Below are 22,653 nucleotides of genomic sequence, written 5' to 3'. Positions count from 1 at the left end.
ATCTTTGACGGCTACAAAACCCCACATACATTTTTTTATATCTGGATATTGTATATATTTGTATTTATGGTATAGTCATTGAGGTGTGTTTTATTACATCCATTCGAAATTATAAATCAAATGTATATATTTGTTTTACTTCCACGTCCTTGAGTAATATTTTTTCAAAGTAACCTCCTGTTAGATTATAAGCGGTTACCTAGATCACCACATAAAAAACATTGTAATAACTTCCTGGCTAGGCGTGACTGTATGAACTCTGACATTTGCAGTAATGAGCAGCTCAGGCCCTTCTCTTATCTCACTGAAGATCAAAACAGTGGCGCTAATACATGTGAACCTTTGTGATTCCTAATTTGTCGGCGCTGCCCCCTCCGCAGAACCGGGGCTAAGTGCACGGGCTGTGGATAATTAAGCGATTGTGAGAGGAATGTACGTGCGCTGTCACTCCAATGGCTAAGCACGTCACCGCGGGCAACGGAGCCGCGAGAGGACAGCGGCCCGTCGCCTTTGATCTGGCCTCATGCATTCACAATCAGCTCACTCACATGGACAGCGGCACTTAAAGCAATAGGAACCGGGCCCCGTGTTCAAAGAATAGGGCCCCTGCGAAGGTAGAGCCACTGTCAGGGGTGCTCAGTGGAGACAGGATGAAAGGGGAGAGGGGAGGAGGGAGGGGAGGTGCCGTGTCCACTCGAAATGAGGGGCTACAGAGGGGTGTAAGACAATGAGAGCTTCACTTACACCGTCACGCTTGGGTTTGACCACCTTCATGTACTCGCCCCTCGCCTGCGCCTCCAACGCCTCCAGCCTCGAGACCTTACGGGTGTCCAGGAACTTGAGCTGGGGTAACTTGTGGAGGACGAAGTATCTGCGAAAAACAGCACAAGAAAACAGTTAATACTAATCTTCTTATCTTAAATATAAAGTTTTTAATTATGTTTTTTCATGTCACAAAAATTAATAATTTTAGTTTGACATTTCCTTTGTCCCCTGTGATGATCAGGTAATAAAAGTTTAAAAGCTTATTGTTAGGTGAATGTGAGCCAACGCTTCCAGCAATATATTACAAATACCTATGTTGGTTCAAGTCAATTATACTAGAATGTTTTATATAATTTGTGCTTGTATTTGTCGTTTATTTCACTAATAGTCTCACACATTCTTTTAGAAGGGAGTCACTTGATCCTACTGTACATGTTTAGAGACCAGAGGAAACCTACGCAGACACAGAAAGAATGAACTCTGACCACATTTTATTGTACACTAGACTTTACACAGGTAACAGCCTATAATAGCGTGCAATTACACAGTGGTGAGGAATTACACGGGCTGGGTCATATGAGGTTACATGTTATTGCATGTTGTTACTATGCACTTTATGCACTTACTGTAAAATAAAATGTTACCACCTTGAGAGTGCCCAATCCTGTCTGAGCTTGGAAACTAAAGAGGGCTGGGCCTGGCTAGTACTGGGAATGGAGCAGTGGCTAAGTGCCAGGAGAACATTCCCACTCAGACCAGTGCACGCTGGTGTTGTGTCCTTAGGCAAAACACTTCAGGGTAAGTTCTGAGTGACAACAAAAGGGAATTAGCTCATAGATACAATTTGGTGTGGTAACAGCATTTATATCATCTATGTTCATTATCTTGTACTGTCCCCAACAGATAAACAATTAATAAGAAAAAAAACAGATAGCAGCAGTATAATAATAGAACTTGTCAACACTTCACTGTCTGATCTAATGCTTGTCATGAGCATTTCTTGTCTAGAGCTGTCTTCATTACAGCTATAACATATTTCCTTGATAATCTTTGAGTACAAGGCCTCAGAAAAAAGCAAACAGGGAAACACAAGTGTGTAAACTGCAACACACTAATCAACCTGACATAAAGTCACATATGTAAATCACACATCGCACAAGTTGAAAAGATGTTTAGTCTGATTTCACTCGCACGCACATTTAAAATGCAATCACGCTCCCTTGTATGTAATAACCTTCAAAGCCGATAAGAATAAGTGCGACATATAAATAGCACGAAAGCAGATAGGAGCCAGCCGCCTGCCACAGCTGTCAGTCGGCCCGCATCAGCGTATCTCCGGCAGCTCTCAAACGCACTCCCGTCTTTCATTGGGAGGCAGGGAGACGTCACAAGATAATAGCTGGAACACATAGATGACAACAGATCCTTTCACATGCACCCAGGCAGGAATAGAGGAACCAGTATGTCAAGGATGAGTCTCAGGGCCAGGGGCGGCACGCGGGAGGCAGCCGACAGCAGCGCCTATAAGTGGAGGGTGTGAAAGGACAGGGCGGAGGTACGGGCGTGGACGAGACGGGCCGTGACACATTGATGATGGCCACGAGACGAGATGCGGCGGCGGGGTTTTCAGCACCTGTGGATTATGAGAGTGGAATGCAAAAGGATGGAGATGGGAGCAACACGGGAACAAAACACAAACCTAAACTATAACTGGGTTCAGGAAAATATCAGCATAACAATCCATGCCTTTCAGAATGATAAAACATTTGGACTGTTTCTATCGTGATTATCAATAAAACAAACTAAATATATCTTTTGAATGTTAAATGTTCCTCATATATAACTCAATAGGAGAGCCAAGGTTTTTAAATGAAGTATTAAAACAGAAAATCTATACACTTTTGAAATATTGGACCCACATACTTACCATATCAATCAGAGGTGAGTGTAATGTTGTTTCAAAATTATATTATGTACAAAGTAGAAGGGGAAAATATCCAAACAAATCATATCTACAGGCAAGATCTAAGAAGTATAAATGTACTGTAGTATTGTTACCTCAAACTAAATATTACTCAAGTAGAAGTAACTGTGAAAAGTGTAATTCTGAGTAAATAATGGCAGCGTTTTTTGGCACTGATAGTAAAAATAAAACTAAACTAACTAACTAAACTATCAATCACTAATTTTTGCTGACAGAGAAGATGTTTTTTCATGTAAAAACACCCAGTAATTCCAGAGGTATAAATTATAAAACAGGACAACAACTCTCCATTTTTAACAGCAAATCCTATCAGAGAATCCTGACCTCTCTGCCAGCTCAATTTCAATTCGACTAATTTACTAATTTGTATTTCTCATGTGACCTGGTTGAGGGTATATGTTTATGATGATATGTTAAGATGCCCTTGGGAGACAGGCCTAATACAATACATGAGCTGGTGTCCCTGTGTCCCAGTATGAGAGGGTCAGAGCAGGTGACAAGGCTGGGTCAGGCAGTGAGGACGCGGAGGGACATGAATGATTCAGGGTCGTCGCACGGGGAGGATTGGGGAGTGTACCACGGGGGCAGAGAACGGGTCAACTAATTCAGTTACACTATCAAACATGTGGGGTCAGTAATGCACGGGACAGGCTGTCAGCATTAACATGTTTTCTACTAAGGTATTGTGCTTGGCGTTAAAGTGGAAAAGTAAAGCAGTGGTATACTCACAACTGGTTCTGTAGTAAATATTACAACTCCAATAGTTCTATATACATGTTTTTTCAGAATATTTTAGAAGACGGTACTCTATTCTTCAGCCTTTTCTTTTTGCCCAAACATTTTATCCTCAGCGGCCAAACCTATTATTGTTTGTTATAAAAACTTATATTTATGGATAACTTGTCTCTAATCATTGTGTTTTTTTAGCACGGTAGACTGGCACGGGCTTCCTTTCATCTCCTGGCTCTTTTCAGTGCAAAATTGAATCAAAATAGATACTTTTTTACAAATCTCAGCACCCCCCCTTGGACAAATTTGGACCACGGGCCCCACTTTGGCCACCCCGGATCTAAAATATTACTAAATTACTCAAATAAAAAAGAACTGTTTGGATATGGTAATAGCGGCAGCTTTAGAGACTTTTTTTGGTTCAGAAGCTTGCTAGGGCCACTCCAAAATGGTGAATCATTTAATAACAAAAGTCAACATAGGCGCCTAGGTTAATTTGTTATAATGAGCTATATTGTAAATCCCCTTGTGTTATTGTAATACCACAAATGGCCACAGAGGACATGCCTGGTCAGGTCCTTTAACCTTGCCCCACACAGCAAAGTAACACAACGCACAGATCTAGTGCTTCTATGTCATTGCACTAATTGGGGCACCACTGGCGTACACGGGGGCACTGCACTTGAGAGAGCCTGCTCCCGAGGCACTGGGCCGGGTATTTATTGCCCAAGGCCAGTGCTGTCACGACCTGCATTCAGCCTAACCTTGTCAGACATGAAATCTGCATCACGCTCAAATTGATGTTTTACTATGTGACACATTATGAATATTACATTACAGGACCGTCGACATTGTCAGTCAAAACACAACAGCTCTCCTCACCAGCCAGATAAGCATGCAAGGAGAAAGGGAGGAGGGAGTGGTAGACAAAAAGAGAGACCAAAGATTATTCAAGAAAGGCACTGCTGCTAAATGATTAATAACCAACACAGAGTCAGAAACAAGCACTTAAGGCTAAAACAGACAAAAGGGAGAGCGCGTTTGGCCTTTTATGGCGTGGTTTCATGTAAAGGACCCTGACAAATGGTGGTCATATTGCATGGCTTGGGGCCTGGCCTGATGTTTAATGCATCATCCGCTCCGGTACGGCGGGGTAGTAAACACTCATTTGTGGCGCTGACTAGTCACACATGAAATCCATTTTGCAGAGGCAGGACGGAGAGGCCGGTTGACAAAGCTTTTAGAGTGATGTGGTTGAATCTGCAAGCTGCCTGTGAAATGCAAGGGGTGGGATGTAAAAGAGAGGAACATCTCAGAGCCATTACACACACACAAGCCATCACTCCCAATAGCTCCAGATCCAAACTATCTGTCCGGAAACATAAACTCACCACAATGCAATGAGGCTCACCCTGTCACACTACCTGCTTATTCTATTATTTAGAGCAGACAGTTTTGTGGTATGTGCAGTACAAAAGGGAACATTTTAACGATTCTTAAACAAAATGTGCTGTATTTTAAAAACATGAAAAATAGAACTTTCAAATTAAACGGTCTGCAGTGGTGCAAAGTTATTCATCACTTACATTATGGATTCTGAGCATCCTAATTATTCACCATGATGAGTTTATAAGTGCTTTCCACAACTTTTAGAGGCCAGAGTGGAGTTTACCATCATGCTAAGGCTAACAACAACTAGGATGCTAAGTGTGCAGTGTCCAGTTTATAGGATGATAAAACGCTTTATAACAAGATGCAGACACTTTTGCTCAAATACATGAAAAAAAAAAATCATGTTCTGTGCCTTTAAATAAAACTTTACCCAAAAATAGTAACATTTATATGTTGGATTTTAATAAAGTTTTATACCTTCCTTAAAATCTATTTCTGTCATTTATGTCAGCACATTATCTAAAATAGACAGAGTTTGTAAAGAAGTGTGAATTTAACTTTAACTTATACTTGTGCAAAAAAGAGAAAAAAGAGAAAAGTCAGCTTCCATATTGTTTTCTCCCCAAGTATACCACAGAATGCCAGAGTTCATCCTAAAGTCAGGGGAAACTACAACTTTTCCTGTACATTAATTTAGGAAGACTATGCAGATTCAGCGGTGCAGTATACTTTGGTATCCGCTCATTGTGTCTGTGAATGTCTTCACTTTCTACTTAAAATAACCCATATAGTGATGTTGCTATAGGTATTTAAATAAAGTTAAATTAATAAATTAATAAATTTAAATAAATTTTATTTAATAAATAAATTAAGTAAAGGACAAAAGGTTAGGTGCCTTCATATAGCTTTAAAAGTTTTATAAGTATTATTTATTAATACTAAATATACTTTTCAAAACCCTATTCTTTGGTATGGATGTTTGAAAACCTGAAGTATTGTATATATGTATGGAAACAAGTCCATTTGAGATGCATTTATCTCATTTGATAATACCTAATATATAATAATAATAATAATAATAATAATAATAATAATAATAATAATAATAATAATAATAATAATAATAATAATAATATTTAAAAAAAATAATAATAATAAAAAATAAAAATAATATAAAAAAAATAATACCTTCACTAGACGGTATTAACAAAAAAACTGCGATGAGCACTTCCTGGTTATCTAATGACATCACAAGGTGGAACTGCAGGTACTGGCTGGACAAAAACAGTTGATAAAGAAACAACTTTGTAATGTGTTAATCTAGCATAATACAGGACCTAATAATACAAGACATGTTATGCTTTTACTCTATTTATTGAGTATATAAACTAATATTTTATGTTTTGTTCATTGTAAACCGCAATATAGATCTATAACCGCTTCATAATAGAAACAGGCAGATCCATTTACTTCCTTTTCAGAACTGCAGAACTGAAAACCCTCTTCACAGTGCCCTTTCTCCAGAGTAAGCAGCAGATTTGCATTTAACCCAGACGTATGACCCACGTATTTGTTTTTTTTTTTTTTTTTTTAGTAACAACTAATTACGGGGGGTAGGTGAAAACAGACATTTTGTAATCACTAATTTCTTGTATACAGAAGAATGCAGGGTTACTCAAACACACATGGATTAATTGGAATACAACTTTTATGTTGTTAGCGTTATAAGATGATAGTCAAAGTTTATATGTACTTCATCTATCCTGTACTGTACCATTAATAAGACTTGGCACTTTAATTTTAGGTGTGTACCAAATAGCATTGTTATGTTTTTGAAGTTACAGTGGTACAAATACTTGCATTAGGGCCATAGTTTGGACACCCCTGGTCTACAATGTGCGTCTAACCTGTATCTCTGGTAGTCGTCTTCGTCCTTGTCGGGGCTGACCAGCTGGTTGGGGCAGGCCTCGTTGCCCAGCAGACTGAGGTACACCAGGGCTGGGGTCACCTCCGCCAAGTGCTCCAGCAGCGCCTCTATATCAGTCAGGTGTCAGAGGCCGCATGTCAAGGACCCTGCACGGTTAATTACATTAGCATTTAGCCCCCTCCCGGCACTAGCCCAACCATCATCCCCTCCCGTCCCGGATTCTCTTTTTCGGGGCACTGAAACACATCACTGTCAAATTTACTGAGGTGCTCAAAGGGCCGAGTCAGTGCCTTTGTGAGACTGGCCAGACATAGGGGCAATTTAAGGTGCAGATTTGGCATATACGAGTGACACGATTTGGCTGCGGCGGCTCTGCTTTCTCGCTCTCTCTCCATCCCTTTCATTTCCTAGGTGGCCGGGCGCACAACAGTGACAAAATGATGGATGCCCTGCGGTTCAAACGGTCCGTGCTTCCCAAAGCCGTGGAAAAAAAAAAAAAAAACTTGGGTGAAAAAAATGGTAAAAAAAACAAACAGCCTCTAAGCAAGCACATTCATCACTAATACATTCACATGGAAAATTGAGCCCCAAAGTGTCAAAATACAACGGCTTTAATGCGGCGCGCTAGCTTTAAAATGGCACCGTGCCACGTCAGGATGTACATAATTGGCCTATTAGCATGTGCCGACCACTTCACAACCGAAAGTTAGCTAGCAGCCCCAGACGAACACTTCAAGGAGGTTTTTTTTTTTTTTTCGTATGTTGACTCTGGAAAAGTGTGTACGCGTAAAAAAAAGGGGGAAAAAAAGGAAGGCATCGTTAGCTAGCAAGAGAGACACGACTAGCGGAAAACAGGACACATTGCTAAACCTGTTCTGAAGCTAAGAGGGGAGTTCACACGTTGGGGGTAGATCATAAACAGCCTGGCACTGTGGCGCACATATAAATGTAGGCTGGTGGAGGGGAGCCTAGCCCGGAAAAGTGTTTACTCAGGGTGGTAAGTAGGACACACAGCGGAGCCATTATAAGTGATGAGTGAGCGTGTGTGTTTAGTGACAACTCGAATTAAGCTACGATTTCAGGCAGATTCGGCATAAATAAATCTGCTCCGTAATGAATTATACATTTGGAAACAAAATCATAAAAAGTCATGTTTTGGAAATTTATGTAGACTGCATTTGATACTACTGTATATACTGTACTTTATACTATAACGTACAGTATTAACTAGACCCTCTGGAGCTCTGTGCACCTGGTTTTATCTATGATTTTTAATGCTACTGCCATATTACAAATTATATTTTCAAATGAAGTTGCAGTTTAAAGGTGTATTCACTAGAGCCTTTGTAGTAGCCTTTATAATTAATTTAATTCATCCATTCATTATTAATTCTGTTCATAGTGAAGATCATTGCCACAATATCCAATGTGTCTTCAATTTTCTCATTTTTTATTAATTTATTTTTGCAATATTTTGGAAAGCATTAGAAACACAATTCCTTTCTATTTTTTTTTTCCTCAAATGAATATAGTAACTATTGTGTGTATATGTGATGGTGAGGATGTTTCTCCTTGTTTATTTGAAACTGCAGAGCTGGTTCTTAGACCGGGCTCCACTAGAGGTCCCTGTGGTTCAGAATCTAGTGCTGAGGCTGTGGGCGCAGTTTCTCCTGTATTCATTCAATTTACTGTTCTCTCCCTAAATCTATATGACATTCAAATGCAGTATTACTTTAATCATCTGATGTGATATTTGTCCTGTTGCTTCTCTCTGATTCAACTGTTAAATATCCACGGTGACCATCAGTCCCTCTTTTAGGCCCTTATCACTCCTGCCACTCATTAAGAATGTCCCACTTTTTATTAATGCCACATGAATAGTATAAAAGGTAAGAGTTAAATAGAAAACATGTTTTGTATATATATATATATATATATATATATATATATATATATATATATATATATATATATATATATATATATATATATATATATATATATATATATATATATATATATATATATATACATTTGTTATAGCAAAAAAAATCAGTACTTTTTTGGCTGTAATGATGTTTTGGCCTGTAATGTGTTTGTAGCTGTTCCTATTTTGATCTCTCTATGTGTTACGCCTGATAAAAACTAAAATGCAAATGGCGTTTAAGTAATTATCTTTGAGCTTACATTTCCTGAGTCTGTTCCTCCATGTCTCACCACATTCAACAACGTGTCCTACTCTTTCCCCAATATGAAATGTTCAAGTTATATATATCCCATGTGAATATCACTGTGTTCCAAAGGATATCTGGTTTTTGTTGAGCGTCAGGGTGTGCAGATGAGGTAATTTCGGCAATCGGACGTCATTCCCGATCTGATTGTTGTCCACGATCAGCTCCTCTAGCTCGGGGAACATATTGAGCCCGGACAGAGACCTGCAACAACAAAACAAGACAGAAGAAAAATCATTTTAAGTGTGATGGCTTTGAATAAATACTTGTAGACTTTGTGCTTTGGTATAGATGCACTATATGTCCGGGCCTGTCAGCGCGGTGAATGACAAGAATTAGTGGCGGTGAGCTCCCCTGGCATGGCGAGGCATCCTTCAGCGGCTGGCAGGATGAGGGATGGGGGTCACTTGTGAGTAGCCAGGATTCAAAACAAAAGGCTTCAGAAATGCGGCGGGCAGGATGAATTTGTCAATGTCTTGTGCCTGGAGGCGCCCAGTTTCGCCTGACCCTAACCCTCCATTCCCAAGACAAATCACTCTGTCACACTTCACCTTCACTCCCCAGACACAAATTTAACTTGTCATCCATCATTTTCCACGGAGGAAGCGGAATACACTCACAGTTGTGCAGAAAGTTTGTGCTAGCTAGCGACAGAGGTTAGTGGCTGATTTTAACTTGAAAGGAAATGCGATTTTTTTAGAGTAAGCAGGAATTCGGGGGTCTTTTTTTTTCGCGCTGACTTTTATGAGGCGTCGTGGGGAAAGGTGAAAGGGCACGGTAGCTCCTTCCTTCTTTGTCTCGCGCAAACATACATTCTCACAAGCATAAAAATGATGGAGGAGGCTGTTAGCGCTAATGCTATAGGGCCCCGCGAAGTTCAAGTCACAAGGTGCGCAAAGGCAACTGCTAGCGTAATTCAAGCTGTCAGCCTGTTGCGCATTTTTACACCTTTATTTATGACAACTCGCTCCAACACAAACATCCCCGCGCTTAATGATTAAAGACACGCCGTTGTTATGCATGTTTGACTTTTACATAATAAACAATCTGACTGTTTAGCACATTAGAAGACGGTTGGATAAATATAAGTTTGACAGTCGCATCGCCGCGTGACAAACTCAAGGAGCGTTTGGGTTAAACAGCTGCAGTGTCAAGTGATGCTCCTTCCTGGCTCTGTCTAGTGTCAACGGCTGCCAAAGTACACACCATAGAGCTGTAAATACAACACTTGTGCCATGACAATCTGCAAATGAAGAGGCCACCGAGGTAAGGAAGTGAGGGGGCAGGGTCGAATACATGTACAAAGGCTGTGAGTGGGAATTATAAAGTAACACATGGGTACAGGGATGATTAGTGTTATTGGGCAAAGTGTGAATTCCATGTCGTGTTCAGTGTCTGGTTTAGTTTAAGTAGATTTAGTCAGGAGAGTTTTTGGATGACGGTATACGCACCAATCCAGCCCTCGTCATCCTGCAATATGCTTTTAATACTTTTAGCCCAAACGGCGAAATATTAGCAGATGTTTTGGGTTTTTAGATATTTTGTAATTTAACTTGAATTAAGTTTTGATTTGTTTGTATTGTGATGTTAATGTCTTTCTTATTCTGTAAAGCACTTTGAATTACTTTGTGTACGAATTGCACTGTACAAATAAACTTGCCTTGCTTTGCCTTAAGCATAATTGAATAAAAAGATTGTAGGGTGCTACCATGCTGCAGTGCGGTTTTAAAGGCTCTGAATGTCGCTCCCCACTCATTGCCCCCCATTTCACTCTCCTAAAAGTCCTAAAAAAAGGCCATAGATTTGCTTTCTTTTTGAAATACTTGTGCCATTTGTGAGATTCAGCTAGCTAGTCTCAAACAGCTAACAGCAAACTCATAGATCCCTGCTCCAACAGCTGACAGCACGGGCCTGTGCGCTGCCAAAGCCCCCGCTGACGGCCCTTATCACGGCTGTTTAACGCATGGACAAGATGGATGGAGGAGAGTGCCTGCATAATGAAATTAGCTCATTAGCAGTCATGAGGCAAGTTTAAAAAAAAAAGTTCATAATTGATATTTACGTTAGTTTTCAAAAATGTTATTGCTCCTCGTTTGTTTATGTCTTAGTCTGCTGTCCTGAAGCAAGTCCAGCTTAGTAGTGTTGTCACGATACTAAGGAATAGACTCAATATTCAATACCGATTCTGATACCAGTATGATAATTAAAAAAACACTCTTTATTTAGACAACATACTGTGATTTTCAATATTAAATTACAGTACTTTTCTTTAATATTACCATGTGGTCTTATATCTATGTCGTCCAGGTAGGTTCTATAGTGGTCCATGGGTGTATACTAGTTTATGTGTCTTATACTTGCTCTGATACAGCTCAAGATCATTATAAACATATTCATTAAACTTTTTTAGTATTGATATCTGCTCAAATGAGTTTCGATACTAGTTTAAGTATGAATTAATATCAGATTATTGACTATTCACAACTCTACAACTTACACAAACTACTTTTATAGTATAAGAATTGTGAGATGAATGTAAAAGTTATTGTCACACTGCGAATACAGCTGTACTTTTTCTATATAAATACTCTTTCTCCTTAAATGAATCTTAATTTAATACAAAAATATGTTTACGTATGTATTGATTAAAAGAAAAAGAAGCAAAATAAGACAAATTGCAACAAAAACATTCCCTCATATCCCATGTTATTAATTACACATTTACCAATTTACTGCATAAACTATAACATAATATCGCACCACATAAACATTAAGCTGTGTATAATTACTGTATTGACAAATATGGAACAACAAGGGCATAGTGTAATTAATCTGCATGTCTAATATCTACATAATTGCATACTTTGGCAGCGTAGAGCCATGTTGCTAGCTAACTAACTCCACCTGTGTGTGCATTGTGTGTGTGAATGTGTGTGTGTGCTAGCGCGCTGTAGTCCTCTGGGTTCTGTTATTAGCTGCCTGGTTAAAGGGAGCTCGGCGGCGCAGGGGGGAGCCATATTAATTGTTGTTTTCATGTCACCACTGCTGCGTGCACTGGTTGATTTAATCAGTTAAATTCACAGCCAGGGGAGAGCCACCGAGTCCCATCTACTATTAACTACAGTGCCAAGATCCAAGTTCTAATAGAGCCTCGCCTCTGCTCCCTCTGCACATTTCCATAGCTGCTTTCATTACTTTTTATAAGCTTTTCTGGTTTTAATGCGTGCGGCTTAGAAAACTAACAAAGTGGAAGGCATTGCAGTAAAGTACTCTGCAGCAGTTTGGCTTTTAATAGAACAAATGAGGGAGTATTGAATGGGTTCCCGGGGATTCAGAAGCAGGGGAGAGGAGCGGGTACCGAGCAGAGGGTCTAAGAAGGAAAGTGGGGTGTAAGGGAGTTTGGATTTGGGTCACAAGAAACAAAAAAAAATCCAAAAGAAAGGCATCAAAACAAACTGGTATTGATTCGACCCAGTTAAAACAAGCAAAATCCTAACAGCTTCAAATCAACTGCTTTTACGGTAATAGCACACACAATGTAGCACACTTTCATACTGATTTTTAAAAAAACTTCATAATTTACAGTGGGATGCCATTAGCTGTATAATCTAGTAGAATCTGGCAACCCAAATCATCTCATTCATATTTCGGATTCATGATTAGCATTGAGGCAGAGACAGGTAATGCTTATGAAATATATTATTATTCAATTCTTAAATACAAAGTAAATTAGCAAAAATATTGGAAAAAATCACAAAAAAACTAAAAAATGTATTTAAAAAATTCACAAAAAAATAAATTCACAAGTGCTTTGACAACAGCATATCAAGAATACATCACACAATTTTAAGATTTACGCACTAATATGTAAAACAAACAAGCAAAAAAAAAAAAAAAAACACAAAACACTAAAGTAGCCTAAATAAAGTGTGTTTGCTAATTGTGTCTCAGTGTTGTGTTTTTTTGTGTTGTGTTGTTTTTGTATGTCTGATGTTGTATTCTGAAACTGCATTGACTGTTTCATATATTTCCGTATTGTTCTATGATCTTTCTTCATGGTTTGTCACAATGATCCTGAATAAAAAAAACAAATGGTGAAATACAGACATCAATAAAAACAATTTTGTCAATTAAAAAAATAAAAAAAAACAGCCAAAAAAACAAAAAAACAAGAGCAGACAAAGCAGCCAGCAGCAGCATCATCATCAGTGTGTTTGATTGTGACGGAGGGGCTGAGGCAGAAGGCTTTAACGAGCTGATGAATGTGCTCCTTGTTAAGATAATTATGATCAGGCTCATTGTCAGGTCTAATACCTCGCCGCACGCTAGCCTCTTCACGCTTTGACTAGCACTTAGCCCGGTTACGCTCTAGCGCGCCACATCACGCCACATCACGCCTGTGTTGTTGTGTGCTTACATTAGCACAACATATAGGTGTTAAACCCACTAACCGCCCGGCGCAATGATCCACATGTATATATTCATACAGCGAGCAGGAACGTACGCTAACACACTGCAAAAAGTTATGCTAACGTGTTTATTATATGTTTCCTTTTCTCTTCCTAACAGGTTTATTAACTCTACTGGGTGATAATTGAGTTTGAATTAAGGGAAATATGTAATTGTTGTTTTTTTTTACTTCACTTTTTACTATTTCAGTTGAGATCGAGATTCAAGCCTTTGTAATGGTCAGTTTTATTCCAGTTGCGTTTTAATAGACTTTTTAGACTTTATCTGAAAGTATGCATTGTTTGTGTTCATGGAATAAATATCAGAAGCCAATTTATTTACTTATTATATATTTATTTAATAAGAAAAAATCTAATCAAATAAAAAATTGTGATCGTTCAATATGAGGACAGGAATGGTGATTTTTTTTTATGGTCTATGTTTTGACATCGCAAAACATAGACTATAAAGAAATCAACTCCTGCTACTCAACACAAAACAAACATCCCAAATTCATTCTAACCCATGTTTTTACAGTGTAGGCGGAAGGACACAGGACACCAGACAAGGACGCACCAGAGGAGGCGTTGCTGACCCAGGGAAGGGGGCGATCGATGGCCTAATACTAATGCAGACGTAGTGATTGATAAACCAGTGCTGACAACATGGGGAAGAGCAGTCTCCACAGTTATTGGCTGAAGTGTCAGTCAGCGGGGCCGGTGGGGTGTGCGCGTGTCATGTCACATCTCCTCTGGGTGATGGGAGGAGAGGTGACGGCACACAGATTTTCTTTACATACTCTACAGAGCGGCTCTTATGTACATGCAGGGCACAGGGGTGAAGAACCAGTTGGGGGATTTTTGGTAGAGCAGAGAGCGAGAGGTCATATGTTAAGAAGATGTATTATTGCATATTTATTCTGCATATTTAAGTTTGTGTTAAACTCTTACATATGTAGGCCATTATTTTACATTTTGTTCAGCTTAAACGGCAATATTGATCTAACAAAGCTTGATCCCATGAGGTTCATCTAGTCTTCTGTTAATTCATTTTCATAGATTCTTTTTCAGACCAAGGTTTAGTTTGTTTTCATCCCTCACAGTTTGGACTGCTCACTAGCGCTCTTCCTCAGAGTGGTCACGTGTTGCTGTGACATGTCAAGTCAGCTGATTAAACATGTTTTTGTCTTCCTACTGGTGTAGGCAGGACGACACCACTGTCTGCAGTTCGACTTCTTCAGGACAATATCCCAGGTGTGTGAGAGGAAAAAGGCTCCCTCGTCCCGGTTTAAAGTCCAGTGGGTGCATTTCCGTATTTTGATTTCTTCCTTAATCCAGTGACGATGTTTATTGTGCTCTGTCCCTATGATGTTTGCTCCGTCCCAGTCTATAATGTGGTTCTCTTTTTTTTTAAAAACTGTAATTTCTGACAATCGTTGCTGGATTAACCTTTGTCTGAAAAAAGAATCTATGAGGCTTCATAACAGAAACAGCTCCATTAACTTTCTGTTCAAAACTGCAGAAATCTTCATAGTGGCATTTTGCTGTAACAAGGAGCACATTTTCACTGACATGTTTTTACTGTTGAAAAAAGGTAACGCAACATGTTTGAACCCTATATGTATGACCTGGAGTCTGAATCTTTTGAACAGTGGTGGGCTGTCAGGGCCAGCATGGCCTTCTCTGCTGGCCTAAACATGCTCAGAAAAGTGAATTATTTTATTTTCATAAATATGTAAACAAAAATACTCTATTCTCTGTTCCCTTTATGTCAGATTATATCCACTTTGTTGAGTAACTTCCAATGTTGTTTATTGTGGTAGAGTTTTTATCCAATTATATTTCAGCTGCTTGTGTTGTCAGGCAAATTTTATTTTCCTGGGGCCTTTAGAGTAAACAGAGCAGGCCCTGTCCACTGTAAGTAGACACAGACACAGTCAGTTTCAATAGACAATCAGATCTCGACTCTTCACACCAAGGTCAGCTAGAAGCTCCTACACAAACTGGACATTTACGTGTCCTGTGATTGGATACGCACTGCTATAGCCTGAAAGGCGGCAGTTTGCAGAAAGTCAAACTAAACCTGGAGATCCAACAGCTATTGTTGTATTTTTAGAAGAGATTAATCTGGTTGCAGATATACTTTCCACACCATTTTCAATACGAGTCTTTCACGAAAAAGTGGATACTATAAGAAGAGGTCGGCCAACCCCTGAGATAGCTAACCTGTCCCAGCAAGGAAAAGGGTTTGTCCGTCATTTCAAGACGAGCAACTAGGAACAGTACCGTGGCTCACAGCTTCTGAGAAACGCTGCAGATTGTACTCTTGTTGTATGGCTGGGCACTTACAACCTACGGTGCGTTTAAAAACATTTGGAGACTGCAGCTCAAGGGCACACAGGGAGACGGAGCTCCCACGGCCCACCACAGCTTTTGAATCATTGCAAGTAAACACAGGGCAGTGGGAGGAGACAGGGGATAGGTGAAACATACTCAAGCACGAATGAGTCGATCAGAATACAGCTTTGAGTAAACAAATTGTGTTGTAATACCATCATAGCATTGTTAAACGCTCAAGTCAGTTTCACATAATACGCCCCCTTTAGGATGAATGATATAATAACAACGTCAAGGGACACACCCATAGACTGTATATATAAATGGGCATAGATAACTTAGCCACTAGCCGCTACGTTCCAAATAGGACGTAAGCATTGGCACACATCCAGCTTCATCGGCTTCAATTCACTTTCTACTGAAAAACTGTTGCTACTCTCTCTGTAATTGCTCCTGTAAAGGTTTGTCATTTTGGTCTTAATTGGGTATGTTCTTCATAAATGAAGATATGAACATTAATAACACACTAATGCAGCATTTTCTTTCCCTAAGGTCGCTCCTGCTAGTGTTATGATTGGCTCTTTGGTTACTATGATACTCGCAGTCAGAATTCCAAATATGTAACTCTGCTCCATATTGGCCGCTATAACTGCTCTAGCCTCAACGAGCTTCATCTGACTGGAGCCAAACACTGTGGATGACATCACACTCCCTATTATACAGTCTGTGGGTATAATGAACTCTAATTACACAATCTGAGAATATATGAAAAAAACATGAATATTTTAGTAGGCAGACAAAGGGAAAGTGTTTTGCTCAAAGATCTGCACTCAAACCACAAACCTTAAGATTAATGGGTGGATACAAATTAAGTTTCCCAGTATGCAACTTTCCCTATTCACACCACACTGATATGGATCAAAGCAATAGTTTGGATGACTAACTGTCTGGGATTGCACATAAAGTTGTCAATCAATAAGGCAGAAAGCAAGTCTCACACTGAAACATGTGTCTATTGTAATTACCTTGTCAAAACCTCAAAGGGAGTTTTTACAGGTGTGACACAAGTGAATAAGTTCATTGTTGATAACATCAAAATACCAAATTTATTGGATACTCTTAATCATAGGAGTATGAAAGGCATTCAATTAATATTTTATTATCCATCTGTGTCCCCAGAAATAGAGTAAACATGTTTACATCAATAATTCAATTCATCAATAAATATATAATACACTGTCACTTAAACGTCCTATATTTGGTAAAATTGACTCTTGTGAGCTTTAAGTCATGCTATAATGTTGTTACCTCGTTAAAAACATACCTGGGGTTATGTTTTGTTTCATTCACACAGTTTTAAATAATCCTTTATTATTAGTCTGTCTACATTTTTAAAGTTCAAAATGCTCTGTTCCACCTTGTGATGTCATGAAGCTGTACTTTTCAAGTTAACAGCTTTTACCTTTAGTTCAGTAGAGATTAGAAATTCCAGGGTTGAAATGATCTAAATGATTCTAGTGAAGGTGTTTGGAGTTTAAAAACACAGTGGAGCACTTCCTGTATTACCACATGACATCACAAGGTGGACTCAGCCTAAATATGCAGGTTTGTGTGTTAAACATGTGTGAATGAAACAAAACACAACTCCAGGTCTGTTTGATGAGGAAACAACATTATAACTTTGATCAGAAAATAGCGTAATATGAGCCCTTTAAAGGCGCTGTACCTTTTAAACGATTTGCAGACATCCAAAGATATTCCTCACTTACCTTATGCATTCTGAGCATCCTAATTATTCACCACAATTAGTTTAGTTTCACAACTTTCAGAGACAAAGATTTGCTATCACAATAAAGCAACAACAACTAGCTTGCTAACTGCACACTTGTTTATTCTCTGACTATTCTCTGAATAAAACAGTTTATAATTTGATGCAGACAGTACACCTATTCTGACCTCAAAGGCAACTTATCCCATAGACCTGTAAGAGGAAAGACAAGTTTTGCTCAGATATACATGGGGAAATTTGGGAAATTTTGGCAAAACAAAAACCGTGGGACAAGCAGGTGATGATCCTCCACCAGAAAAGTTATATAGTTCCCCTTTAAAATTTAAATTTGTACAAAGTAGTGACTTTTTTGTAATGATACCTGCTCAAATGAGTATCTAGTTTTGATAGTTTTAGTATCGATTAGTATATGATTTTCGTTATTTTGACAACCCCAATACAAAGAAAGAAATATGACAGAAGCCAAAGTAAAGTCCCTATGTCCTCTGGAGGTTATGTGGAGAGAGCAGCACCACAGCCCACAGACTGACAGCCCTGACGGCCAGTGCACAGGCCAGCAGATAAATGTTTGATGAATTGACCAATACTGGGACCGTGATGGCCTTCATATGTGCATAATGGACTATTGGGAGCCCACTTCTGATGGCCTGCCAGGATAAGGCACTGTAATGAATGGGAGAGGGAGTGGACTCAAGCCGGGGACGGGGACTGGCTTTAATAAACTTAATAAGAAAGGTGAATGTGGGAGGAGGCTGAGGGGACGGTGTGGGGGAGATGGTGGAAAGGATAGAAAAGTGAGTATGGTCATCTTAAATGCAGGGTTAGAGGGGCAGAGTGTTGACCAATCAGTTCACATTAGTCTGAAGCAGTCATGTGTCTCAGAAGAAGGCGGGCGTATGTGTCAGGAGTGCGTCTATTTACAAGGTCAAAGGGCAGGTCTCACACACTCATCATCGATAGCATAGCAGTGTGGCTATTTGGGTTTGCACACTTTGCACTAGCAATGTAAAGCTTGTACTGTACTTTTCTTAGACCACACATTTACTTCATACTAGAGTACTATTTTATATGAAGTAACAGTACTCATACTTGACTAAAATGTGTGGTTACTCTTTCCACTGTGTGTTTATGTTGACAATATTAAATGATTTAAACATTCTTGTGATTCTTACACATTACCTTCAACATAAGATTTGTTGAATTTTTATGTCTAGTCTTTGGAAAGATTACATTCACTTTTATGTACTCAGAATTCAAGTAATAATTATTCCAAATACATTTTTACTCTTTTTACTTGAGTATTAATTTTGTGCACTCTATCAACCTCTGATTACAATAAATGTACTTTTTATTTTGTAATGTTTATTTGCGTATATTTAGGTAATGTTGCATATAGGCTTCATCCCACTGCATGATGTCATTAGGTGATAAGTGCCTGTATGTCTTCACTCCACATGTAACCAACAAGGAAAACAAAAAACAAGGAAGTTAAATAAAACTGAATGATGTTAATTATGAGATCTTTGAATATTTGGTAACAATAAAGTATGTATTTTGAGCTGCTATCTGTACAGGACGCTAATAGCTAAAGGCTAATAAAGCCTGTAATTACTGACGTTAAGTAAAGCAGATTATAAATAAGGAAAAGGGCAAATATTAACCACATTGCTAAAGAGCTGCTCTATTTCATCACCAACCCACAACAGCAGATCAAAAAAGCCACTAAAATAAGGCATCAAAACACTATCAGGGTTACGTCACGGTAATACATTATCTTTAAAGCGAATTAATGCCCCCATGTGGAACCCGCCTGTACCACCTCCACACAAGCCCTGAGCCTGCCGATACCATAGCCCGCAGCCATGCTTTAAGACCCGGGCCTATACAGTGTAGTGTATGCATGTGCGATCAGCCATTATCTGTCTCTATCTGCCCCATCCCTCCCCCCCGCCGCTGTGCCAGGCCTCAGGTGGCACTCATTTAAAGATCACACGTCCCGGACACAGTCGGCCCTCCCTTCGCGCGTGTCAGTTCACACATGGGAAGGGGATTACACGTCTCCTCTCCAAGCAGCTGCAAATTACTATTAATGGCAATGCAAATCATTAGAGTACATTTGGCGCCGCCGGGCCATCTCCCCCCTCTATGTGCGTTCGCTCCTAATCTATTTTTGAATATTGTGCAAATTGCGAGCCTCCGATGCCTGCGTGTGTCTTACAGGATGGAGTGTACCACCGGCGATGAGGGTGGAGGTGGCATGGCAGATTGGAGTTTGTATAGGGTGAGTTACATCATTGGAAGTAGTTCCATTGCAAGGCTTAAAGTTCTTGAGATATTGGGTAAATGGAAAATGGATGCTGATGCTGATTTGGGTAACACTTTACAATAATTTCAATAGTCTTAATAAAGTATGGACTAACACTTAATTCATAATGAAGATAATGGTGACAAATCAACAGAAATGAATATATATTTTACAATCCATCAGAAATCTACAAATGTGCACATGTAAATGTCTTAGCTAAGGTTCAAATATTGTACAGTACCTCACAGTTTTTGTTGCTCTGTTCTGGCATTGTTTACATTTTGACAGAAAAAAAAAGTATAAATATTTTAATTATTTCAATAAAGTATCGCTCAAAAGTAAATGAAGAAAGAGAAGAGTGCAGAATAAAAAACCTTCAGTCATATGCACAGCTAAACAGAACCGTTAGGAGTCTGGAATTAAACATTGTCAAAGTAGAGGCCTGTCTCACATCTTCAGGAGATTGTTCGAGGTTTTAGCTGCATAAAACTGAAACACTGATTCTCCATGTTTAGTCCTGACTCTGGGCACCAGCAGGAGGCCGGTCCCTGAAGTCCTCAGAGTGATGGTTCATATGCCATTATCATAAAGCAGAGCTGCTTTAAAGTCTATTCTCTGAGCCACAGGACCCAGAGACCTGAGCACAGGACACATGTGTGAAGTACTTCCTGGTTCTAGTCAGGACCCGAGCAGCAGTGTTCTGGATGTACTGCAGTTGTCTTAAAGTTTGTTTGGAGAGGCCAGTGAGCAGTCCTGGAGACAAAAGCATGGATAAGTCTCTTCAGGCCTGGTTTAGACACAGGTTTTTTAGATGTTAAAGGTGTGTTACCTAATGTGTACGGTCTTAAAAACAGTGAAAAAACGCAACTACTGCATTCTAAACTGTATAATGAACTGTAGCAGAGGTATAAACATATTTCTCACGTTCTTAATTAGTTTTATAAGCATTTTCATAACTTTGAGGGGCCAGAGTGAAGTTTTGCTACCAACAACTAGCATGCTAACAGCATACTTCCTGGTTCATATAACTAAAACACTTTATAATGAGATCCAGACATCACACAGCAGTCTTATTTTGAGACGTTGATGAGTTGCGTTGATGATTTATTTTACAGTGAGCCAGCATTTTTTTCAAGTTTTTAAGGCTGTTTACACTGTAACTTCCGACGTTGAGATTTCAATATTATCTTGTGAACAATATATTGCCCACATTTACTTTTAAGCGCTGAGTGTTGCTATCTGGAACATTTAAAGCCATCCCTCCTGTTTGAATGATGAGCGCGCTGAAGAGGCTGTGCTGTGGAGTTATAGACTGCCCCCGTGGATCTGCCTGCTGAGTGTGTGAGGGTAATATTCTCCGCCAATGTCATTAGTGCTGCCACCAGGACCAGGAGGGAGCACTGTGAATCAGACAGACACGGGTACTGTCACCGACAAGAGAGGGACACGGAGGAGGGAGAGAGAGAGTGTGTGTGTGTGTGTGTGAGAGAGAGGGACACGGAGAAGGGAGAGAGAGAGAGTGTGTGTGTGTGAGAGAGAGAGAGAGGGACACGGAGAAGGGAGAGAGAGAGAGTGTGTGTGTGTGTGTGTGTGTGAGAGAGAGAGAGAGAGGGACACGGAGAAGGAAGAGAGAGAGAGTGTGTGTGTGTGTGTGTGTGAGAGAGAGGGACACGGAGAAGGGAGAGAGAGTGTGTGTGTGTGTGTGTGTGTGAGAGAGAGGGACACGGAGAAGGGAGAGAGAGAGAGTGTGTGTGTGTGAGAGAGAGAGGGACACGGAGGAGGGAGAGAGAGAGAGAGTGTGTGTGTGTGTGTGTGTGTGTGAGAGAGAGAGAGAGAGAGAGAGGGACACGGAGGAGGGAGAGAGAGTGTGTGTGTGTGTGTGTGAGAGAGAGAGAGAGAGAGTGACACGGAGAAGGAAGAGAGAGAGTGTGTGTGTGTGTGAGAGAGAGAGAGAGAGGGACACGGAGGAGGGCGAGAGAGGGTGTGTGTGTGTGTGTGTGTGTGAGAGAGAGAGAAAGAGAGAGAGGGACACGGAGGAGGGACAGAGTGTGTGTGTGTGAGAGAGAGAGAGAGAGAGAGGGACACGGAGGAGGGAGAGAGACTGTGTGTGTGTGTGTGAGAGAGAGGGACATAGAGGAGGGAGAGTGTGTGTGTGTGTGAGAGAGAGAGAGGGACACGGAGGAGGGAGAGAGAGAGAGAGTGTGTGTGTGTGTGTGTGTGAGAGAGAGAGAAAGAGAGAGAGGGACACGGAGGAGGGAGAGAGACTGTGTGTGTGTGTGTGTGTGAGAGAGGGACATAGAGGAGGGAGAGTGTGTGTGTGTGTGTGTGTGTGAGAGAGAGAGAGGGACACGGAAGAGGGAGGAGGGGAAAGGAGTGAGTGTGAGAGAGAGGGACACGGAAGAGAAGGAGAGGGTGTGTGTGTGTGTGTGTGTGAGAGAGAGAGAGAGAGAGGGATGGAGAGAAAGGTGTGTGTGTATGTGAGAGAGCGAGGGGGGCAGAGAGGAAGGGACAGAGAGAAAGATGTGTGTGTGAGAGAGAGAGCAAGAGAGAGGGAGACCGAGAGAGAGAAAGGTGTGTATGTGTGTGTGGGGGGTGCAGAGAAAGTTGTGTGTGTGTGAGAGAGAGAGAACGGGGGGAGGGAGGGAGAGAAAGGTGTTTGTGTTTGTGGAGAACAAGAGAGAAAAAAGTGTGAGGGAGTCACAGAGAGAAAGGAAGGGCGAACTGAGGGGGTAAGAGAGATATTTGG

The 22,653-nt window shown here is 40.2% G+C and overlaps 1 protein-coding gene across 1 annotated transcript in view; it reads right to left on the bottom strand.

Moving 5' to 3' along the window:
* lrmda (leucine rich melanocyte differentiation associated) overlaps positions 1 to 22,653 on the bottom strand; it is a 248,002-nt gene that overhangs the window by 88,899 nt on the left and 136,450 nt on the right. Inside the window, exons 3-5 of the mRNA XM_055227013.1 lie at positions 9,106 to 9,232; positions 6,778 to 6,917; positions 745 to 871 (exon numbers count right to left, since the gene is read on the bottom strand). Of these exons, the coding sequence (XP_055082988.1) occupies positions 745 to 871; positions 6,778 to 6,917; positions 9,106 to 9,232 (394 nt within the window). The remainder of the gene's footprint in view (positions 1 to 744; positions 872 to 6,777; positions 6,918 to 9,105; positions 9,233 to 22,653) is intronic.

The sequence above is a fragment of the Periophthalmus magnuspinnatus genome, chromosome 15, assembly GCF_009829125.3.
Source record: "Periophthalmus magnuspinnatus isolate fPerMag1 chromosome 15, fPerMag1.2.pri, whole genome shotgun sequence".
In the NCBI taxonomy this organism is placed as follows: domain Eukaryota; kingdom Metazoa; phylum Chordata; class Actinopteri; order Gobiiformes; family Gobiidae; genus Periophthalmus; species Periophthalmus magnuspinnatus.
This window is presented reverse-complemented; position numbering and strand designations above follow the sequence as displayed.